The 22,449-nt window shown below is 36.7% G+C and overlaps 2 protein-coding genes across 2 annotated transcripts; one reads left to right on the top strand and one right to left on the bottom strand.

Annotated features, from left to right (window-relative positions):
* Window positions 1-436: 436 nt before the first annotated feature.
* Window positions 437-17,672, top strand: LOC112558043 (TRAF3-interacting protein 1-like). The gene is made up of 18 exons (XM_025228228.1): window positions 437-693; window positions 1,024-1,092; window positions 1,540-1,588; window positions 2,085-2,197; window positions 3,118-3,243; window positions 3,504-3,722; window positions 4,050-4,847; window positions 6,725-6,790; window positions 7,370-7,386; window positions 7,924-7,988; window positions 9,139-9,159; window positions 11,392-11,479; window positions 11,623-11,706; window positions 11,907-12,027; window positions 12,682-12,721; window positions 13,337-13,419; window positions 13,741-13,964; window positions 14,595-17,672. The coding sequence occupies exons 1-18, from the start codon at window positions 571-573 to the stop codon at window positions 14,749-14,751; spliced, it is 2,463 nt and encodes an 820-aa protein (XP_025084013.1). The 5' UTR covers window positions 437-570; the 3' UTR covers window positions 14,752-17,672.
* Window positions 17,673-19,720: 2,048 nt separating this feature from the next.
* On the bottom strand, window positions 19,721-22,429 carry LOC112556974 (NADH dehydrogenase [ubiquinone] 1 alpha subcomplex subunit 8-like). The gene is made up of 3 exons (XM_025226498.1): window positions 22,243-22,429; window positions 20,722-20,897; window positions 19,721-20,109 (listed from the first exon to the last, which is right to left on the bottom strand). The coding sequence occupies exons 1-3, from the start codon at window positions 22,369-22,371 to the stop codon at window positions 19,890-19,892; spliced, it is 525 nt and encodes a 174-aa protein (XP_025082283.1). The 5' UTR covers window positions 22,372-22,429; the 3' UTR covers window positions 19,721-19,889.
* Window positions 22,430-22,449: the final 20 nt, after the last annotated feature.

Below are 22,449 nucleotides of genomic sequence, written 5' to 3'. Positions count from 1 at the left end.
CTATGCCAGATCCTATATCTAGCTTAGCCATAACCATTGTTGCTGTTGCCATCTTGATGCGGACAACAGAGAGGTTACACAAAGCTGATAGTTTAGATCGAATTTTTGTACTACGTACAATTAAAGACTCAAGAGTCATACAACGATCATATCATTTGTGTGCATTATATATTCCATCTCATACTGTACATCCAGGCCTAGAAACTTCATTAAAAATACATATATTTTTTCGTATCGTCACATCCATCACCAGAGAAAGCTAACGTTTAAAAAAAAAAACATGGACGGAATCGTTTTCACTCTTTTACATATAAAATCATAAGAGGCCTCAGTTGTCGTCTGTCGGGGTGAAGCTTTCGTCGTCCATAGCAACGTGCCGCGCAAAACGGGAAGTAGACTTAGCAAAACAAGGTCTGCGCCTGCGCACAAGCTGCACTCTGGGACTGAATTCCAGCTCCAGTTCCTGTGGGATCGTTGACAGCAGGAGCATCTGCATGCAGACGAAATGTATGTGTGACAACGCTAAATGATCTATATTTGCTGCGAAAACTGTGAAATCGCAGAAGAACAATGGATCCGAAAATAGCGAAGAAAACGCAAGATACTCTGGGAAAAATTATCAAAAAACCGCCTTTGACAGAAAAGCTTCTTTCGAAACCACCCTTCAGATTCCTTCACGACATTATGACTTCTGTAAGTTCTAGAATGGACGCGATGTTTTGATTGCTCATATTTTAAAAGCTTGTAAAGAGCATGCAGTTTTCAGTTCATAAAATTTATCAGTCTTACATCTTATAATCTCTGGATGAAATCGTATTCAATGTGAGTTTTAAAAATCGTCGTCTAATTGGTGTAACCTGGGACTACAGACAAGCGCAGTGCAGCCGTAATAGTGCTGGAGGAGGGGGAATCACATTCAGTTATCTCAAATCAGTCAATAATGTTATCGAGATTTTTTTTTGTTTACATTATCTTATAATTAGAGCCTGTGGTTATTATCGTGTTTCTTTGTGGCCCTTAAAGGTTGTCAGAACAACAGGATTTATGAAAGGTCTCTTCACAGAGGCAGAGATGAATTCAGACAATGTGAAGGTATGTGCTTGAGTCTAGTACACCTTGAAGTTTAACAACAACAGATCACTTGAGGTGAACAGCCATCCAAATCATATTTGTCAATTCTCCATGATAAATATTCATTCATTAAAAAAATTAAACATATTATGTAGCATGAACTAAACAGTGTATTGCACATAATTTTATTTATATATTTTGTGTGTGTGTGTTCCTCGTCCACTGTTTTCATTATTTATTCAGAAATCTCCTTACATCCAGAGATTTTTGTCTGTTTGTTTTGCATTTTGTCCTTTATTTTTATGCATTTAAAAAAATTGAAATTGTAATGATAGATGTCTGTTTGTGATAATGACGTTGATGATAATAATAAAGAGTATTTGATATATTGCATTTCTCCACAGAAGAATTTCAGTAAGAAATATAAATTGTTCAAATACATTTAATATGTTTTTGTTTGTTATACAGGACAAGGATAGTAAAATTGCTTTTCTTCAAAAAGCTGTAGATATGATCGGTAAATATTACAGTATATTAATAATAAATCCATTTTAGATTTTTCAATTTTTTTTTAATCTATGAATAAGTTAAACTTTCTGACAATACTGGTGACTGGTGGTGTTGCATTTAATGCTTAGATCACATGCACAAAAATCATCAAGATTTTTTTTAAAGCTCTTCATTTAGGCGTTCTCATTTACCTATATAGAAACATGGAAAAGCTTGGAAGAAGTGCTTGAAGTGAAATATTTAACAGAGAGCAATTATAGATTAAGATTTAGTCTCCTTAAAATTCAAAGAAACACCCTTTTACTTATTATTTAGTGCTTAGTGTGCAGATACATAAACTTAACTTTCTAGCACTTAAATGTTTGAATACTAATTATCAGTGCTTTACATTACCTTTTAAAAGAAGTTTTTATATTTACTTACTCTTCAGTATTTACTTTCTTATACAAATGTTTATACAGTTTTGGTTATGCATTGTCAGACTGATAATTTAATACTTATAGTTGCAGTGACTGGGCAGCGTCTTTCAATGAAGCCTATCAAAGTTGTTGCAGGACATGAACCAGAAAATACTAATGAATTCCTCCAAGCATTGGCAGCTGCAATTAATGCAAAGGTAAAGAAAATGGAATAGCAGAGCTTTTACTTGGAATACTTCAGCATCATAGACATACAACACAGCAAAAATTTCATATTATGCAATGTTAGTAAAACAGACCTTCAGCATTTTGAATGCAGGACAACACTGCAGATTTTGTTGGTTTTAAAAGCAGACATCTGTTGTGCATTTTGATAGTCAATGCTAAAGGAATAAAAACAATAGACTTTCGCCATACAAGTTTTGTGATTCTACATGATTTTAGCAAAATAAGCACCATGTTTTTGACTTTGTACAGTGCAAACATTACTAAATAATAAGGGACTGCAGATGAGAAACATTTTGCATAAAAGGTTGTCATGATTACATCATCTTTGTAGAATGCATGTAGCAGATATTTGGAATGTAAAATTATATTATTTAGTGTTGTACATATTTATTTTTCACTAAATTTAGTTGAAGAAAATATACAATTTCAAAAATTAATCTCAAAACTAGTCTGTAAAATTATTTTTATAGATGTTAAAGCTAAAGGCTTGTGAATTTTTTACAGAGATTCATTTAAAGATCAAAATATATTCAACTTCCTACTCACTGTCATTGAAAAGATGCAAGAATAAAATTTTTTGTTTAGTTTGATTTTTTTTTTTTTTTTGCTTCATAAGTAGAAATGCAAAAAAGGAAAAGACAAAAAAACAACAACAAAAAACCGCAGTAGATTTAGATATGATTTGTAGGTATAAATACACTGTATCAATAACAAAGCCATTTAATATTTTGTTGTTTAATAAGTTAGATTTGACATAACTGGTCACTACTGTTGCATTGCTAAATATCACGCATACATTTTATCTATGTTTAGACTGGCAGTTGAACTTTCTTTTTGTTTATTTAATTGAACTTTTTTCAAATGCATTCTTACATTCTGTAATTTGCAGGTGGATAATGAAGAGTATGTAAAGAGGGTCCTTTCTGGTGGAGGAGGAAGTAGCAAGGGAGAGAAAGAACATGACCGTGTAGACACAGAGAGAACACGGAGTGCTGGACGAAAGAGAGACTCTCATGTAAAATATGTTTTTTTTTTCTTGGTTAACTTTTTTGGTGGTCTCAAAGCATGATGATATCTTGGTTATTAGCATTATATGCATTTGAAAGTACAACATGCACACACATGCATGCACACAGACAAATGCATATGCATGAAAATATACACTCACACCTAAATATGGTTAGGGAAGCTAATGCTGACCATGTGGTCTTCATCCACTTGAGGAGGATAAATATATTCAACTGAGGGCTCAAAGAACTACTTTTAATCTTTCAGGATAAACAGCAAAAAGAAGATGAAGAAAGAAATCAAGAACGCCCAAAAGATCGAGACAGAAGTCGAGGTGACAGACATAAAGAACGTGATGGAAATGAGAAGGAGCGTGATCAAAATCGAACTAGAGACCAGAGAGAGAAGAGCCAAGAGAGAGAAGAAAAGCATCGGGATAAAGAGCGAGACAAAGATCCTGAGAAAGACAGAGACAGACGCAGAAGGGTAAATAAACTATGAAATTGGAGGTTTTGTTATCAGGTGGATTGAGCATGTAAACATAATAAAGGTGTAGTTACTTTCAATGTCAAGTCAAACTGCATAAGGCAGATTTTAAAATTAGATTTTTAATATTATAGGTAATCAAGATCATGTAGGCTAGTGTTTTTCTTCAAACATTCTATCAGTTTGATAATGTTTAAATATATTCAAAACATGGCTAGTGAAGTGGGAGAGAAAGGTCAGCTGTACATGGAAGCTAGAAGTAAAGTGTGAATGGTATGTAGTGTGACAGTAGTAGTTGTAAATGTGTAATTTGGACATATGGTACAGTTGGAAGGAGATGCAGACAGCCAGGATGCAGGGGAGACTGGGTCAGAAACCCATCCCCATCAGCAAGAAGGCAAAACTGCTAGTCACCATGAAGCACATGGGGCCCCTTCTGCACAAGTAGGAAGTTCACATTCTTCCCTTAGCTCTAGACAGAAAGCTCAGTCTCTGCATGAGTCTGGCAACAAACTTTCTCCTAGGCATGCTGAAAGTTCACAAAAGAGTGATAATGCTGAGAACAGCAGTCGAAAATACAGATACACTGGACTTAGAGAAAGGCGCAAGGGGAGCAAAGATGCAGCCACAGGAAATGTGCAGAGCCAGCATGGATCTCAAAAACCAAATTATTCTGGCTCTGGTACAAATACCAACGATACAAAGCAGGAAGCTGCTAAATCAAGGCAAATACCAAGTAAGAAGTCACTTAAGCCTTCTGCTAATGTGGCTGCTCCTAGGCAAGATGCTGAAGCTGCACATAGCAAGAATTTTGGGGCATCCACCGATAAAGATTCTGTCATGCTGGAAGGGTCTAATGCTTCAGATTCTGTCAAACCATCAGGATTGTTGAAAGGTAACAGTAAGAAACGGGAACAGAAATCTGGACCAAAGGTCCCACGAAAATTTTCGCCACCAGACAAACCAAATGATGTAAGTACAGATAGTGCTGAAGGGACAAAGCCAAGTAAGGAACAGGCACCATACAGAAGACCTGCTCAAGGAAGTCAAAGCAACATAAATCTACAGAAAGATGAGCAGAACTCTCAGGAAGGCCACTGCATAGACAGTAATCCCACAGCAAAGGTCAATCTAATGGAGCTTATGCATGCAGTTCCTTTTTGTTCGTTGTTCAAGTCATGTGATTTCCAGTTTTAATTTCCTTGGCTAGTACACTTTTGCAAAACAGAAATTTTAAAAAAGCAGCAAAGGCAAAGAGAAAAATAGTCCAGGGTAAACATTTACACCAACCATGAAGATTCATTGCGAATCCAGGAGTTGTCTGTAGTTAAAAAAAAGTTTTTACATCATTCCTTTTAGCCTTGGTAAATTTTATTGATGTCTGAACAAATGCTATCAAAGGCCTTATATGCTTATGGATATTATGCTGTGGCCTAGCAAAATTACCACAAAATACATAATTTGAGGTCCAATGCATTTCCCCATCTACAGAAATCATATATTTGACTTGTGTAGCACTTCAAAATTAATTTAACCTGTGTAGCACTTCAAAAATGATTTTGGGTGTTCTCCTCACCAGCTTAAAATACAGCTATAACAATTGGATAGCTTTCAAAGCAGCCAGCTGCTCTCTATATACTTGTTTCAAATTTTTCAGTAGAAATTTAGTTGGTGAGGCATTAGCACTTGCAACTGTTACTTTTCAACAAGGTTATGAGGTTGGGTCCTGGTATCTAAATGCTTTGAAGTTTGGAGCACGGAGAAGGGGATTGGCATTTTTGCCTAGCCATATCACAGCAAAGCAGCCAGTCCTTGTAGACAGATGCTACATGCAGAGAAAGAACACATGCCTGAGACAAGATCTGAATCCAGGGCAGCCATACTATATTGGCCACCAGACTGCCCTAGTTTCAGGAGGTGCTGTCTTAACAGCAGTAGCTTGCACTGAAGAAGAGCTTGAGCAAAAGGTGGTTTTGGTGAGTGGGTGGGGAATGACAAAAAAGAAGGGTTACATTAGAGCAAGGGTGGGCAATTAATTTTCCTATGGGGCCGCATGAGAAATTGGGATGGTTTTAGAGGGCCGGACTAATATAGTTAACTCCGTTTTACCCAATACTGTATATATAGTATATATATATACACTGGCGGGCGGGCCAGCGGGCCGGCCTTTGCCCAGGTCTGCATTAGAGACAGCAACACAGGTCACTTTGGTTAAAGAAAACAAACTGAATAAACTTAGGAAGCAGGAATGTAGACAGTGTAATTTGTGTTAATTTAACAGTATAATTTGATAACATTTTATAACAAAGAGTTTAATAATGGTGAAAGATTTTTTCAGCACTGAAGCAGTAGGCAGTCAGAGCAAGTGTTTATAAAGAGTTTTTTAGCAGGATGTGGAAGAGGTACACATTAAAAGGTTAAAAGGGCATACATCATTTCATTTTAAACTCTCTTATACATAAGCTAGACAGGAAGTAGACAACCTTATAGCTAGCTGTTTAGAAATGATGCAGGATTTTTGGCCGGAGTTTTTAAGCTAGTGTGGGGGAGTCAATCTCCTATTAAGAACGTGAAGTGCATGAGCATGAAGATATGCAGCAACACTAACAAAGGTCCTTGCATGAAGGTAAAGGTGTCATGGAGAAATCCTTTAAATTCCAAGTTGCTAGTATTTTTTACTATGTTTTTGCATGGAAGTGTTTGGAAGTCTTCTTGTTTGTTTTTATATAATTCGATTACAATAATTGTATATGGACTTTATAAATGTTTTTGTTTTGTTCTTAAGTAGCAACAGTATTTGATCTAATCATGAAACAGCTAAAATTTACATAAAAGTTTTTCATAGCATTTATGAAAAGTTTGCTCTAGCAACAAGCCTACCATACATTGTAAAATATACATTGGTTCAACTACTGGGTCTAAATCATCTAAGTTTCTTGTTTCCTAGATTTATTAAGAGACAGTTATGATTTTTAACTTGCCAAACTCACTTTTGTGTCCAGGCAAGAGAGATGGAGGAGAAAGAAAATGAAACACCAGAAACAAATGCTGAAAAAGAGTCTAACCAAGTTTGTTGCTTAGTATTTCTTTTTCTTTGTAGCTGTGCCTTATTATCTCATTTTTTATTTTGGATGTAAGCTTGTCATGCCGCACTTGTCTTGGTGACAATTTAACAGATATAATAATTTTGATACCATTACACATCTGCCTCAAAATCTTACAATATATGCCTTTCATACACTAAACATACTGACATTCAGTTTCATATTTGCACAGTCTCTCTCCATCACAAACATCAAGAATGCTATTTTCTTCATTATCACACATAATGTACCGTCACACACATTTACCATTCTGTAATATCACATGTTTTATGCTCCCTTGTCAAAAAGTAGTCACCATAAATGGATTGGAAGTTTTTCTGACATTTGAAGCCAGCTATTAATAGGATGTTGGATACACATTTCTTGCAATAATTTCTACGCTGATGAAATTGGGGTCTAGTTTTTCACAGAAATATAATTTTGAGAGTAAACTCTTTCTTGGAGATTTACCCAGATGACATGACTATGGGAGATAAAGGGTTACAGTAGCTCTCATTGAAAGTTCTCTCCCTGACTGTGAGCTAGGACATGCCTGATGTGCAGAGCACTCTTTTAGTCAGGTAAGCAACTGCCCTTTAACAGCTATAAAGCAAGGCCAATACGCCAGTCTTTTCAATACGATATCACAAGAAATTTCAATGAAAAATGCAGAAAAAATTATGTAGTGGGAAAACACCTTAGTACAGGGGATATCAACTGACAGTGCACAAGCTTTGCAGAGTGAATGTTGCACATGTAAAGAGCAGAGGCTAGTGAACCCCACAGTGACCATAAAAAAAAATCATTTAAAAAAAGTGGTGTATTGGCCCTGCATTTGCCTTTATAGCTGTGAGAGGATAGTTGCTCACCTGACTAGTTGAGTGCTCTGCACATGCTAGCTTACTGTCAAGGAGAGAACTTTCGATAGTTATAGAGCTAGTGTAACCTTTTATCTCCTAGGTTATCATCTGGTACAGTCAAAAAAAAAAAAAAAAAGAAAGAAAATAGTAAGAGCATCTCTATAAAATCTCATTATGATAGCAATTGTCTTAGTGGCCAGGTGAGAGTGAATGTGTTTCATGTCTTCTCACTGTTACAGCATTGTATACTCTCTACAGGTACTCTTATAGTGTTCAACTTCAGCGCCCAGCATCTGCCAAGGGATCTCGTCGTAGGAGACAAGGTATTACATGGTTGATCTGATGTATTTATGATATCATTTAGCATTTGGCATGCACCCTAACAGTCACAGAGCGCATGTCCATCCTCTCCTCAGATGCTGGACATAAGGTTGATATTCCCAGCTTATAGTCGATAATTTCAGCCAAATGACTGTTCTTTCTATTTCGAGCCCAATGGAACATTTATCCCTGTGATCTGCCCCTTCTATACTGATATCTCTTATATGGCGACATTGTCCATAATCAACTTTCATATATCATGTTATATTCTTCATCATTTATGACATTATCCTGTGCACTGTTGTGCCAGGTACCTTCCAACTATTCCCTGGAGTGATAAAGTTTATTTCATTCATATATTTTGTTTGAGTGTGTGCGCTTTTTTCTCTCTCATTTAAAAAAAAATTTTTTTGCAACTGTGGTTGTGTGCTTCTTTTAGAGGTGATGCCATCAGTTCAGTCTTTGCATTCACTTACAAGTGTTTGCTTACATATATGTGCACATACAAAATGCATGCATGCACTTCCAAATACATGAATTTTATTTCAAGCTTGTATAGTAATGTTGGACTGCTATTGTTAAGGTTTTATTTAAAAGAATTATTTAAATTTAAACACTTCTGATAATGGAAGTCAGAGGACAAGAAAGTGTGGGAGATAGTGGTAGAAAACTGAACATTGCAAATTTGTGTAAATCTTATCCCAAGTCAAGACTTGTCAAGTTGATTAAAGATATAGAAGGAAGAATTAATGGCTTCCTTTACATGTTTTCTAATTTTAGTTATATAGTTTTAAAATGAATTAGTTTACATAGCTTACAAGTCTTTGTTAATTGCTACTGACATTGTTTTCAGGAATTCAGATTTTTTAAAAAGCCATGTTCACTAATTAAAATTACAAGGTTCTTTTGTATTTTGGTGTATACTGCCATGCTTATATTCATTTAGGATTAACTTTGTGCTAATGTTATTGAATTAGAGGTGTAGACTTGCTTGACGAAGTTTAACAAAATGAATCTTACGTAACAATGTCACATTACATGTCCTGTACATGGTACGCATGTTAAGCATTGCTGTGGGATGCTGTGATGTGACATCACTGTGGTGTTGTGAGCACTAACGCCAGCCTGCTATTTCTGTTCTGCACTTTACAGGGCGTGACAACAAAGATGAGGGTAAGAGAGCGACCCATTTGCTTGAGCTTTCCTTTCTTGTCCTTGTCATCCCCTAATGGTGTCAAAGTCTGTGTATTACTTGAAAAAGTAGAGGGAAGATTGAGGACAAGGTTCACCCATTTTCTACTGCACACACATGCAAGGATTTGTATGCTTATGATGATTGCCACAGATAAGATACTATAAATAGACATGAAGACACAACGCACAGTCATAAAAAGTAAGCTGCAAGTCTTAAACATTGATGCTTTTGCTCATTTTACATTTGCATGAGATTTCTCTAGCTTCTATGTGTTTTCTAGCAGATTTATAGATGTTCACCCAGCTTATATATATATTTAATGTACTCATTGACTCCTGTCAAATATACTTTAAATACATAATTTTTTTTCTGGTTATGAACTAACACTATATCCTATTCTATATCTGATCAGTAGAGGCAAATATTTGGGCTCTGGGCAGTAATTGCAGACTGTGCTGTTACTGACAAACAGTTAATGATGGTATAGAGAATGAGTTAAAATGCTCGGTTAAGTGCACTTTAGCTCATCACTTACATCACACATCCCAGTGTGCTAGAGTGCGACAGGCTGAGATTGAGGAAGTGAGTTGACAGTTTCCCTATCTTAGGGTAATGGTCAACAATTGATTAACTGGCAGAAAGCCAGTCAGGCCTTTGCTCACTCAGCACATGGCAAAACATCAGCCAGAAGATCAATGAGAATTCAAGTCAAATGTGATCAGCACCCTCTTTACGGATCAGAATCTTGAAATGAACCAAAACCTATCAGTAACAAGCTTGACGCTTCCACAGATGCCTCAGGCGATACTTAACATCTTTGGCAAACACTCACCAACGAGAACTCCACCTGAAACCGAGTCACTCACACGCAGGTTTCAACGAAGGGTTTGGCGATGGATTGGACATGTGCTCCGCCAGCAGACACCTTTCCAGAGTCGCCCTACGATGGACTCCAGACGGCCGAAGAAAACGAGCGCCAAAAGGAACTTGGAGAGAACAGTGGAAAGGGAGATGAAAGGAAAGGCTGACATGGGGTCACGAGCGGGTTTCAGCCGATCGACATCGGTGGCGGACTCTGGTTGAGGCCTTATGTGCAACCTGATGCACAAAGAGGAATAGATAGATAGATAGATCAACTTTGGTGAGAATGTGGGATGGTTTATGAGCTAATCAGTTTAACATCATTTTGTATGCCTCAGCTTTTCATTGAAATCATTTTCTTGTCTTGTCTCTCTGTTTTTCACATCTTTATTCTTACACCATTTTAATCTTTTTCTTTTTTGCTTGGTTCTGCACCTTGAAGTAGTTTTTATCCAAACAAAATATTGGCTTGATACAGGCTTATATGTAACTTTGTGGGCTTTGATTCTTGTTCTGGAAAGATATATCTTCTTCTGTGTCAGGAGCCAAATTTGTTTTTATCTGCATATATAAACTCCTTTGCATATATGTTTATTGTAATTAGTGCAACAAGGGTAGTGCAAAACACTGGAAATTGTGTGTCATTTGTACACTGTGCATGATGCTAGCTCAGCATATTGGATGTAGTTTGTAAAAGCCAGACTTGTTGAACACAAAGTGCTTTGGACTTTCAAAAAAAAGAAAAAAAAGGAAGGAAAAAACCCCAACCAGTGACAAAGTGAGAAAATGGAGTTGAGCACTAAGAAGAAATACTAGTTACTTGTGTGAAAGCTTTGGAGTAACATGTAAAGTTGAAAGTAATGATACCGCTAAGGCTTTCAAATGTGTATTGTGAAACAATTTTGATTGGTCATATGGCATGTTGCATATTCATTCCATATTCAAACATTTTCTTAGCTTGTATGTAAAGTGAAGAATTAGTTTGTGTTTATCTGTTTTAATAGCTTATTTCCACAGTTGGTTAATGAGCACAAAGTGATTGAAAATTTGTTTGGATGATCAAAATGAATGACCACTCTCTATTCATTTCTATTTTGTGTTAGGTTTTATATGAAGCTCTCTTGCTTTAAATTTATTTTTTAAGAAGAGATGTAGACTTCATACCTTAAAGAAGAAAGCAAAAATGTGTGCAGAAAGAATAGACCTGGTACTACTAAGTTAACATTTTGCAATGGCGTGCATAGCACTGTGCCTAACTTTGATCACACAAGTATTGGATCAAGATCAAAGTTGCCTGTGTTAAAAGTTATCAGATGATATCAAAGTGTTTCATGCTGTTAATGTTACAGAAGATGAAGAATTCCAGCAGAGATTTCCAGATGATAACCAAGAGTCAGGTCTGGGTGACGAAGACCTTCCGCCACAGGTAGTTGCAGCGTGAGTTTTATGTTTTACCTCTTTCTAAGATTGATACTTGTGATTTTGTGTTGCATTTACATATCACATAAATATTCTCAGTGTATGTGACTAACATGGTTTTGGTTAGTGGAATTTTCCTAGTTTCTGTCTCTTTTATGAAGGAGGAAGATTGGCCGACCATCCAGTGCACGACCTGCTCCACCGAGACCAAAGCATGAAGGCTCTGAAGCAGAACCAACAATGCGGTGAGTGCCTTTTGAATTTTTTGGAGAATGTCACTGAAAAGTTTATTTATTGACAATGTTTTGGGTTTTTTTTTTGTTCTCAGGTGCTAGAGGGGAGAAGTAGTCTTCTAATAAGAGAGCTGTTATTATGTAAATAGCAAATTTGTAGATAGACTTTGTTGTTGAAGAACATTGTGTGGAATTTGGGAACACTGTTGCAGGTTGGGCTCAGGTGCACCCACTAATCTTATAACAGACAATGACCGACAGTCAGAAGATGAAGATGAAAACTTTTTGGTAGAGGAGACAGCACTACCACAACCACCATCAGTTACAGATCAGGTGGGGTTCTGGGCCTGAATGTTGTCAGTTAAAGTAGATGTAGCACTCTAGTAGTGTACTAAGTTGTGTCTTTGTAGATGGTAGGAATCGAACAGCTGCCAGGACTGTCCCTTGTGTACCGAGTTATGTCTTTGTTTGTAGAGGGTAGGGGCCAAACAGCTCCCAGGACTGTTGCTTTCTCACACTTATAGCCAGCCTTGAACTGCCCACCCGCAGCTGCTGGCGACTGGACCTATTGTTACACCAGAAGTTAGGAAGTTGCCTGAGCCACTTGGGGAGACCATGACCAGGTCACCCCCGGGTAGGGGGTGACCATGGGGGCTGAGAAAGGCTGTGATGGAATTAAAAAGGGGTGGATGGTTCTGAAACATTTAAGGGGAGATAGGATAAGTAGTGTAGCTTTACAGTTGAAGGGGGCTTTTGGTTTGGAAGTGAGAGTGGAGAGACAGCAGGCCAGCCGCTGAGTGAAACTCTGAATAAAATCTGCAGTTGTGCCGCAATTTCCATCTTTGTTGTGTTTTTTTACGACTAGCCCACCCCTACATAGCCATCAGGGACTAATGTGTTGGTTACATAGACTTTGATATTTAGTGTGCGATTTAAGGGAGACCAAGTACACCTTGCAGACTCATGGCTGAGTTATTCTTGTTGCAGGCATCTAGTCAAGTGGTACCAGAAGATGATGCTGAACATGGTGAGAAGGGCTTTCTAATAGCCTTTTTTTTTTTTTTTTTTTTTTGTAATAGTTTTTACGTCAGAAGAATTTAAAGTACATTTCTTGTGATTCTTTTTATGGTGCACACCTTTAAAAGTGTGTGTTTTATTAGTTTTTTTATGAGCATTGGATACTGTAGTGTTAGAGGTGATAAGATTTTGTATGTTCTCATTTTACGCTATTTTTCACTGATAGGTCTGGATTTGTCCATTCATTTTAGCATAAAACATCAGGAAAGGGGTGAAGTAGGAGGGAGTGTAGGGAATTATATTTTTAAGTGTTGATATTAATGCAACTATGTTTAAAAGTTTAGGAAAAAAAGTTTCCTGAAGTAGTGGCTGAGAAAGATGTGCATTTGAATACTAACAACTGCCAATTGTTGTTAGTAAAAATCAGTACTGATTGGTAGCTGCTTTTTGATGTTATTGTTTTATCAGCTAATACATCACATATAGCCTGCATATCAGTCAAAAATCTAGGAGTTGCTAGTCTTCAACTTTACCAGGTGTGTATATGTGTCTCTAGTTAGTGATTGTTGATATGTGGGTTTTTGTATTTTGAGAAGCTTGTGTCAATGCAAACTACTCCATGCAGGTGCTCTTGTGAAGAAAATGCTAGAATCTAAGAAAGAAGCAGAACAACAGCAGCAGCCTTCACTGATTAAGAAAACAGAAATTGTAAGATTCTTTCAGTATCAATATTTTAGAACATATGTTTAACTTATATTGTTTTCAAACTTCCTGACATATATATTTTTGTTTACTAGTCTTTGTACACCATTACGGTAGCAGTAGAAGGTAACTTATTAGAGCTGAGGGTGCTCAATAAACAACAAAATAAAACTCATTAACAAAGCGACAATGACATATCCATATCAAACTGACAGTTAATGGTTCTTTTAAATAATTTTTGTAATACTGTAAATTTCTGCTGCTAGTTTTTTTATATTTTTATTTATTATTTTTTTTTATTTCATATTCTTCTGTCTTTACTCTCAGGAGCGTCCAGCGTTATCTGATGTCCAGCGACGTAAGCAGCGTGAGATGGTTTCCAAGGAGATTGAGAGATTGCAGGGATCAATTCAGTCACTGACCCGTAGTGCCAACCCTTTGGGCAAAATCATGGACTATGTTCAGGAAGATCTGGACTCCATGCAAAAGGAGCTGGACCGTTGGCGGGCTGAGAACAAAGAACATGCCCTTGCTCTCCGACGAGAACGCAGGTAGATTAAGGCTTTTTGTTGAAGGACATTGGTTTAAAAACTCCTTATGCTGAATACTTCAAATCATTGGACTGGCAAAATGCAAAGTTTATTTGGTTGTTATTGTCAACTAGTAACAGTGGCATCATGCTAAGTTGAAGAACTTCAGTATATATTTAGTAATATGTCACAATATTTACTGATATTAATTTGAATAATTGGAGAACAACAGTGGAAAGGGAGATGAAAGGAAAGGGGTGGACATGGGGTCAGCTGGAGCTGATCGAAATCGGTGGCGGACTCTGGTTTAGGCCTTATGTGCAACCTGATGCACGAAGAGGAATAGATAGATAAAATTTGAATGAGCATTATTAATAGATAAGACTTCTTATATATGACTATCATGTATTAGGTCTTCTAACATAAGCTTTTTCCATAAAATGTTTCTTTTTTCCAGATAGATTCCTGAAATAGTTAATCTTTTTGTTACTTATCTGTTAGATTTTCTGTTTTCTTTCAGTTTACTTAAAGACAAATAAATGTGTAGTGTCATAAGAAACTCCAAAATAAACCTTGAAATGAAAACAGCTTGTTAGAGAATTAGGGAATTTATACACTTTTTATATATTTGGACTTACTTTCGCATTTCAGTGTGACAGACCGAGCTGTTGAACCACTGAGGGCCCAGTTGGCTGATCTGGAACGTGCCATTTCTGACCAGCTGGACTTAATTGCTGCCACCAAATCAAACATACTGCGTAATGACCAGCGCATTGACAAAATACTACGCAGCCTTGCAAAGTCATGATGCCCTGGTTCTCTTAGTCCCATTTCGATGCTTGCTGAACATCACAGGATCTAGCATAGCTGAAACTTCATCACACTTGTCAGATTCCTTTTAGCAGCGAGTCCTCATAGTCCAGTCACACATAGTTCTGGTTTTAAGAAAAAGCATGCATGCAGGTATGTATAGACATATATGTGCAAGTGTAAACAATTCTTGAGTGCACAAACCTGTACACTTAAGAATCCTCTCACAGATTCATGCACCCATGTAGGAAAAGCACACATATGCATTAATCTGAAAAAAAATTAAAAACTTCTTTCTCTTGATGTTTTAAATGATGTCTTCCATGTGTACAACAATTATTTTTTCATTGTCATTGCTTTTTTTTATCAAGAAAAGTGAAATTTCAAATGAGTGCAGATCTCAGACATTGAAAAAAAAAGAGAAAAAAAAAGGCATGTAAAACATTATTAGACATCCTACAAATCCCTTTTGCCTATTCACTACCACTAGACCAGTGATGTTCAGCAGTTAACATATTATTTACTCCCAGAGATGTTTTAAACCGTCCATTGTCAGCTTACTCATAGGCTGCTTCAAACTTTGGGCTGACAAATCTGTGATATAAAATATTTTGATGTGCAGAAAGTTGCCTGTAAGTGTTAGGTGTGAATGTATGTATACATGTATAATTTGCATGCGTGTGTGCACATGTTTGCATGAGGATTGTGACAGGTATGTGAAATATGGGTAGCATGTAGAGAATTGAGAGTAACAGAAATCCAGTAGTTTGTCAAAATTTTGTGTGTCCATAAATAATGTTAAATTTTATATGATCTGATAAGCATAGCTACTCTTTTTCCCCAAGATATTGTATCATTTTATTTCATCAGACATTTTAGTTATTTCTGTTTCACTCTTGGCTTTATTTAGTTATTAACATGAGATTAGACATTTGGACAAAAAATGATATTTTGAGTAATTTTTAGGTTTGTGAGACTGCACATTAATTTATGAAATCACAAATTGCATATTGACAGCAGACATCTTTCCCTTTTCTCTGTCTTTAGCTTATGTTGACTTTGGTGTCTACAAGTAAAATTATTTTCTGCATGCTGGGTTTATTGGCCTCTTGAAGCTTGGCTCACCCCTTCTATAATACTTTTTTTGATGTTTGAGTCATCTGTTGATGTCTTTTAATATTCTAGATAACAAAGATATGCCTGGAAGAATATTTGTTTTCCTCTTTGTGCCAACCTGTCAAAAAGACAAAAATAAGATTTTTGTTGTAAAATACATCAGTGATGAACAAATTTGCTAACACTTAAAACATAGAACTACATAACCAATGTGAGAGAAGGGTAAGGTTGAATCTTGTGAAAATGTTAAAGATGCAGAAATGTGCTTTAAGCTGGACAATTTCAAAACCTACTTGACTACAAATTTTTTGTTCTACTGTTTGATTGTCTCATGAACTGGGATACATTTAAAAATTTTGATATACATACTGGTTCCTGTCAGTTTGTAAACATACGGCAAGCTTTATCAGTTTTGATTACATTCCATTTCTGTGGATCTTGAAGGAACTTCTGATAACTGTACAAGGTTATCAGCTCATCAAGCCTGCAGCTCGGATCAAAGTGTTTAGGCTTTCTCAGGATTTTCGATATCCCACTTTTTTGGGGACTTGCATGATCAGCTCTTAGTTACACAGTCTATGGGTTGTTAAAATATCACCTCTCATTCTTACATTATTAAGTCATAAGCAAGTTTAGATTGATCTTTGTTTTTCCCTTAAAAATAATTTAAAGACTGTATTTTTTGTCTGCTTGCAGCAAGCAGGATTGAAGAAGACTAATGTTAGAATGTTTTGTGAGTGGGGTATGAGAGAGTGAGGGAATGAAGAAAAAGCTTACAATTTAAAAAGTTTTTAACAGTAAAATTGGTAATATTTCTCTCTCAAAGACATCCACTTAAAGCTGATTAATAAAAAAAAAAATAGCATAAGCACGTGGTTAATAAAAATCAACCAGATATATGTAAAAGATACAGTTGTTAACCCACAGTAACAAGCATTTACAGTGTGATGTTAACGCTTTCTCCTAGACGGCAGGAAAGCCATTATGAGCCGTAGCATGCATATGCAAAATGAATAATGTAGCCACATAATAACTTGGAGTATCTATAGTGTAGACTCCCTGATGCAGTCACTAAGTGACAAAGATTACTCTGAATTAGATATTTTGGCTACAACTGATCAGAATGCTAAGAAGTGTCCATGAATGAACAATAAATTTAAAAGAATAAAAACCATTATGTTTCATTGATTTATGAAAATCTCAATATGCATTAGCCTCGTGCACATTATTTAAAATAAACTATTTGCGGGTATCCTGCAGCCCTAACCTCCTCGAGGAGTAATAAGGACTAAACTAAAACTAAACTATGCAGGTATTCAAGCTATCAGCAATGTCTTGTTAAACATATTTTAAAAGAGGAGACCTGTTTTCCTTGAAAAACATTTTGACCTCTCTCAAAAAGTCTCAACTGGGGCAAACACATTCCAAGAGGTACAAGCTAGTTTTTTGGTGTATGTGCAAACTGCAATCGCCGATCTACCCTTAAATCAAACCTTTTGAGGTAAATACTTTTTTCTCAAATAGGAATTTTATAGAACACAATTTATGTTTGAAGAAAATCTATTTTTATCTATATCAGTTGTTGTGCTCACTAAAGAAGTTAGATTTGCACAATATCAGTCTCAGTGCTTGACCCATCATGGGACCTATTGGACAGCCTACAAGAGTAATCATTTCTGGTCGGCCATTGAGGCAAATGTAACCAATGCTTAGAACATTTTTAATGTTTCTCTGATGTGATGTATTGCTACAGATGTTCAAATTACTGATACCTTTTCTTTAATAAATAATGTTAGTAAAATCTATAGGTCTTCCATGGAATGTATGGACCATATGCAAACAAGAACTGTATGCAAAGCATGAGTGGATACACTACCATTACCTTTCAATCTCCAACACAAACATGTCTCTCTGAATAAGTTATTGCTTTCTCAATATTATCTTACCTTTTTACACACAATAGCTCATATAAAACAAAAAAATGCAAAATTTATAAAGTGCATACTCGCACTCCTAAGGAGTATTCTCTTAGCGTTTAAAAACAAGAACAAAACATGGACAGTATACGAGGGACAGGAAAACAAATAACGTTAACTATAAAAGAATAAACAACAGTACTGATGAAAAATATAATCAAATACAGAAAACATAAATAGAAACCAAAGAACAAGACCTGAGAGTAATATGATATTGCAAAAGGAAAGGTGTGAAAAAGGACTAGCATTATGGGAAAGGTTGTTTACGGAAGAGGTATGTTTTCAGTGCATATTTAAAGGATTCAATAGTGGGTAGGTGGTGGAAATGAAAAGGAGAGAGTTCCATTGTTTTGCTGCACAATAACTAAAAATCCTGTGTCTATATATCTATATGACAGGAAGAGTAAGGAGACGATCATCAGACGAGGAGCAGAGTTGTCTAGTTGGGATGCAAGGAAAGAGCAATTTAGAGAAATAATCAGGGCAGGTGCCAGCAAAGACATTAAAACTCAGCACGGATAGTTTGTACTGGATGTGAGAACGGATGGGTAGCCAGTGCAGAAAACGAAGAAGAGGGCTGGTATGGTCCCGTTTCCTAGCTCTAAGCACTAGACATGCAGCAGTTTTTTTGAGTTTGTGAAGATATTCAGGGCAGTCAGCAAGCACGGAGTTGCAGCAATCAAGCCTGGATTTAACAAATGCATAGACAAAAGAGTTGGTAGTGCATGTAGACAGAATGTGACGGATTGGCGCTGATCTTGCATAGCTCATAACAGGTAGACTGACAGATGTGACTTGTTTAGCAAGAGTCATGTCTGCAATGACAATGAATCCCAGGTTCCTGACAGAGAACGCAAAGGTGATACTGGTTTCACCCACATTGATACGATTAGGTGAACAAACGAGTGAAGAAGGAGTTCTTCTTCTCAAAAATAGAAGGGCTTCTGTTTTATCATTGTTCAGTTTAAGTTTACCATCTAGTCTTTGACTTCATTAATACATGCTTCTACGATGCTGTGGCAGAGCGAGACTCAGCCGATGGAGTGGAGCAGTACAGCTGTGTATTATCTGCATAAGATTGATGAGAAACGTTGTGAGACTGGATGCAAGATGAAAGTGGTTTCATATACAGAGTGAACAGAACTGGGCCGAATACTGAACCTTGAGGGATAACACAGGAAAGTGGAGCAGGGCGAGATGTTTGACCATCAACGAACACAGCCTGCATCCTATCAGTGAGATAGGAGTTGAGCCACGCTAGTGCAGGTCCAGAAATCCCTTAGAGGGTATGTAGTCTATAAAGGAGCAGAGTGGTCCATGGTGTCGAATGCAGCAGACAGGTCCAGTAGAGTTAAGGCAGAAACATCACCACTGTCAAGGGCACATAATATGTCTATATGATGACTGAGCATGGAGGATGAGCTGTGCTCTTGTAAGTAGGCCTAGAGCTGTCAAAACTTTTTTTCTCTATGATCTTTGAGAGGAAAGACAAGTTGGAAACAGGGCGATAATTGTTCAACACATTGACATCAAATCAAGCGTGAATTTCTTAAGAAGTGGCTTCACCAGGGAATTTTTAAACAAAGAAGGGCAAACATCTGATGACAAGCTGACATTTACAATGTTTGTGATGGCAGAAAGTAAAATATCTAAGCACTTAAGAAGAAGGCTTGTGGGTATTGGATCTCACTGCTTTGAATGGGAGCATATCAACACTGCGTAACAGGCGAGTGACTCTAAAAACTGGTTAAGGGTATCTGCGATCAGGCTCAATCAAAGCCCAGTAATAACCAGATGTGAGATCCTTGAGAAGTCTTATGTAATTTTATAACAATTATATATATGCACACAAACATGTACCCACAATAAACACAATGCAGATAACAGCCATTTAATTATCATTTGGCGACAAGCTTAATGCATCTTACATCTTTTCCTACCAAAACTTCAAATATGAATATGACTACTCTTCTTGCTAGTTACAGTTTTTCAACAGGTTTCATCTTGACTATTAAAATGAATATTCCTGAAAATACATATCCTACTAATTGTAGCCAGTTACTGGACGTTCAAATTTGGGATTAGGAGCGGTCTTGAAGTTTGGAGGATCAGGTATTCTTTCTGGAAGTGGGTGTGGAGCAAGTTGTGGCTTGGGTCGCTCTGTGTGGTGAATGCGGCGAGATGCAAAGTAACCAAGATCAGGGCGATCCTGACCAAGTTTCTCCTTCATACAGTTGTCAAAGAGAGCCTGTGATGTGCGGCAGCTGGTAATGACAAAGCATATTTATAAACTTAAATAGGAAAAGCATATTTCTGCAAACCTCTTGTTATTTAAAAATAAACGTACTAAAGATTTGTTTCAGCAATAGGTAATATTATACTTAAGCATGGTTATAAGTTCCTACATTGAAACACAAGTTATCTAAATCACATTTTGACATGCATAAATGTGTGCACATGCACACATAGACATTTCAATAAAGAATGCTTTTGACTCTGGAAAGATGTTAATAGAATTCTTCTGATTAATCATTTGAAAGCTTGTCCTTAAATTTAACTGCTTAATTCAGTAAAAAGCTTAAGCAATTAGGTCCCAGTCATTTTGCCCAAAGACCCAAAGAGTCAAATCATCCCAAGACAGACAACATTGTCCAAACACCAAAAGCTGAATGATCCCAGGCCCAAAATAAATAGTTCTGGTATATACAAACTAAAAATTTGATGTTCCTGCAAGTAATAAGAAACTCCTGGACAAAATGTGCCAATCTTCAAATATAATTAAATTTTATGTAAAAAATGTTACAGAATTATAGAATGACAAATAAAATATTACAGAATGACAACTACAACTTAACAAGCCAAAGAATGTTGCTCACTGTTTTAAGGACATCTGACGATCACTATGATCAATGCATTCAAAGTATTTGGTAAATTCAGAATAACAGTTCTGCTTGACCTTCCCAAAAAATTCAAGGCCACATCTTGTCACTTCTTTGCCTTCTGCTATACACTTGCGAGGGTCTTTCTCCTCTTGGAGGCAAAGCATAAACTCCTGAAAAAAATGCATGCATTTTATTTTATTGTTATTAAAGATGACTTGCTTTCCTGAAAATAAGGTTAGTATACTGTTTTAAATTTTCTTTCTGTAAGTGTAACCTGGAATTTTTGAGGGCATGTATTTCATGTAAATTCTCAGATCTGTTCTTATAAATAATGACTGTAAAATGTCATGATTTTGCAAATGCATTGCACTCACAGGCCTGTTTATGCACTGGTTGGTGGGCAAATTCCAAAGTATCTAATGTTTGGATTGCTACCTTGTCCACAGCCCAACCAAATTCTACTTTACTTTTGTTTACATTCCTTTGCAAAAATTATTTCTTACCATCACTCTTGCATTAGGCTATAAACCTTATACGTGTTTATGTATTTGCATTGTTGTATGTCTGCTCCAAAACACTGCCCTCTCAAGTTCAACAAGGGAGTTTAAATGAAATATACAACTTTGGGCCCTGTGTGTTAATCCACAAGGGCAGATAGTACTCGTACTAGCAATATATAGATAATAAATATACATGTTGAAATAATTTTTCTCTTGCGCACACACACACTTCCAGCAACAGTAGATATAGTTAATGATATTAGGTCACCTCAGGCTAGCACAAGATCATGGCCAGTTGAGTTGATCATGTAAATGGCATGTGGAATAAATGAATTGCGGTGACAATTGCTTCTGCATGTGGGCATCGCACAACTGCAGCCAGACTGCAAGGCTGAAAACTCACATCCCAACACATTATCAGAAATAGAGCGGATGCAGGATGCCTTCCTAAGGATTTGCTGATGACAAAGGGCTGCCCTCTGCCGTATTCCATTGATCTTGAAACAGATATTAACAAGGTAGACAAGACTGTTCCGGTCCTCTAGGGAGAGGCTGTGGAAGCAAGAGATGAAAGAAAAAGTGATGAGACTTTCAATAAAGGACTTACAGAACCGAGTGACGATCACCAAGAAAGATCTGAGTTTCTGTAGGAGGTACAGGCGTTGCTGGCTCTTACGGAGGATCATGTCAATGTTGAGGTCCCATTTAATGTCTCATTGCTATCGAAGATAGTACCTAAATATTTATGAGGCGACTACCTCGATGGCATCATGGATTGTAATGATGACTGCCTCAGGCTTGTTTATTCGAAAGTCGAAGATCATTTCTTTAGTCTTTGAGGCATTCAAGACAAGAAAGTGTTTGTCACCCCAGCGTACAAAGTCATGAAGAGTGCCGCTGTGAACATATTCACTATGATACAAAACTGACAGCAAGACAGAGTCATCAAAGTTTAATATAGTATTATTCATAGTAATAGTGGAAAGTATTACTATACAAATAAACTTGTTCCAACCTTGCTCTGTTCATCACAGTACTTTCCAAAATGATGAGCACCAGCTCTAAGTACTGATGAGGTCACCTGAAGTTCTGGTACAGTGAGTTCCTCGTAACTAGGTAAATAATCATCGTTTTTAAACGGCATTTTCTCGCTTGTTGATGACCTTCACTGACGGAAGTAGTATTCTCTTATCTCCCTTAGTAAAATTAAAATGTCGCTTGT

The sequence above is a fragment of the Pomacea canaliculata genome, linkage group LG2, assembly GCF_003073045.1.
Source record: "Pomacea canaliculata isolate SZHN2017 linkage group LG2, ASM307304v1, whole genome shotgun sequence".
NCBI classification, from domain to species: Eukaryota; Metazoa; Mollusca; class Gastropoda; order Architaenioglossa; family Ampullariidae; genus Pomacea; species Pomacea canaliculata.
Note: the sequence above shows the minus strand (reverse complement) of the source record. Positions and strands in the feature narration are given on the sequence as shown.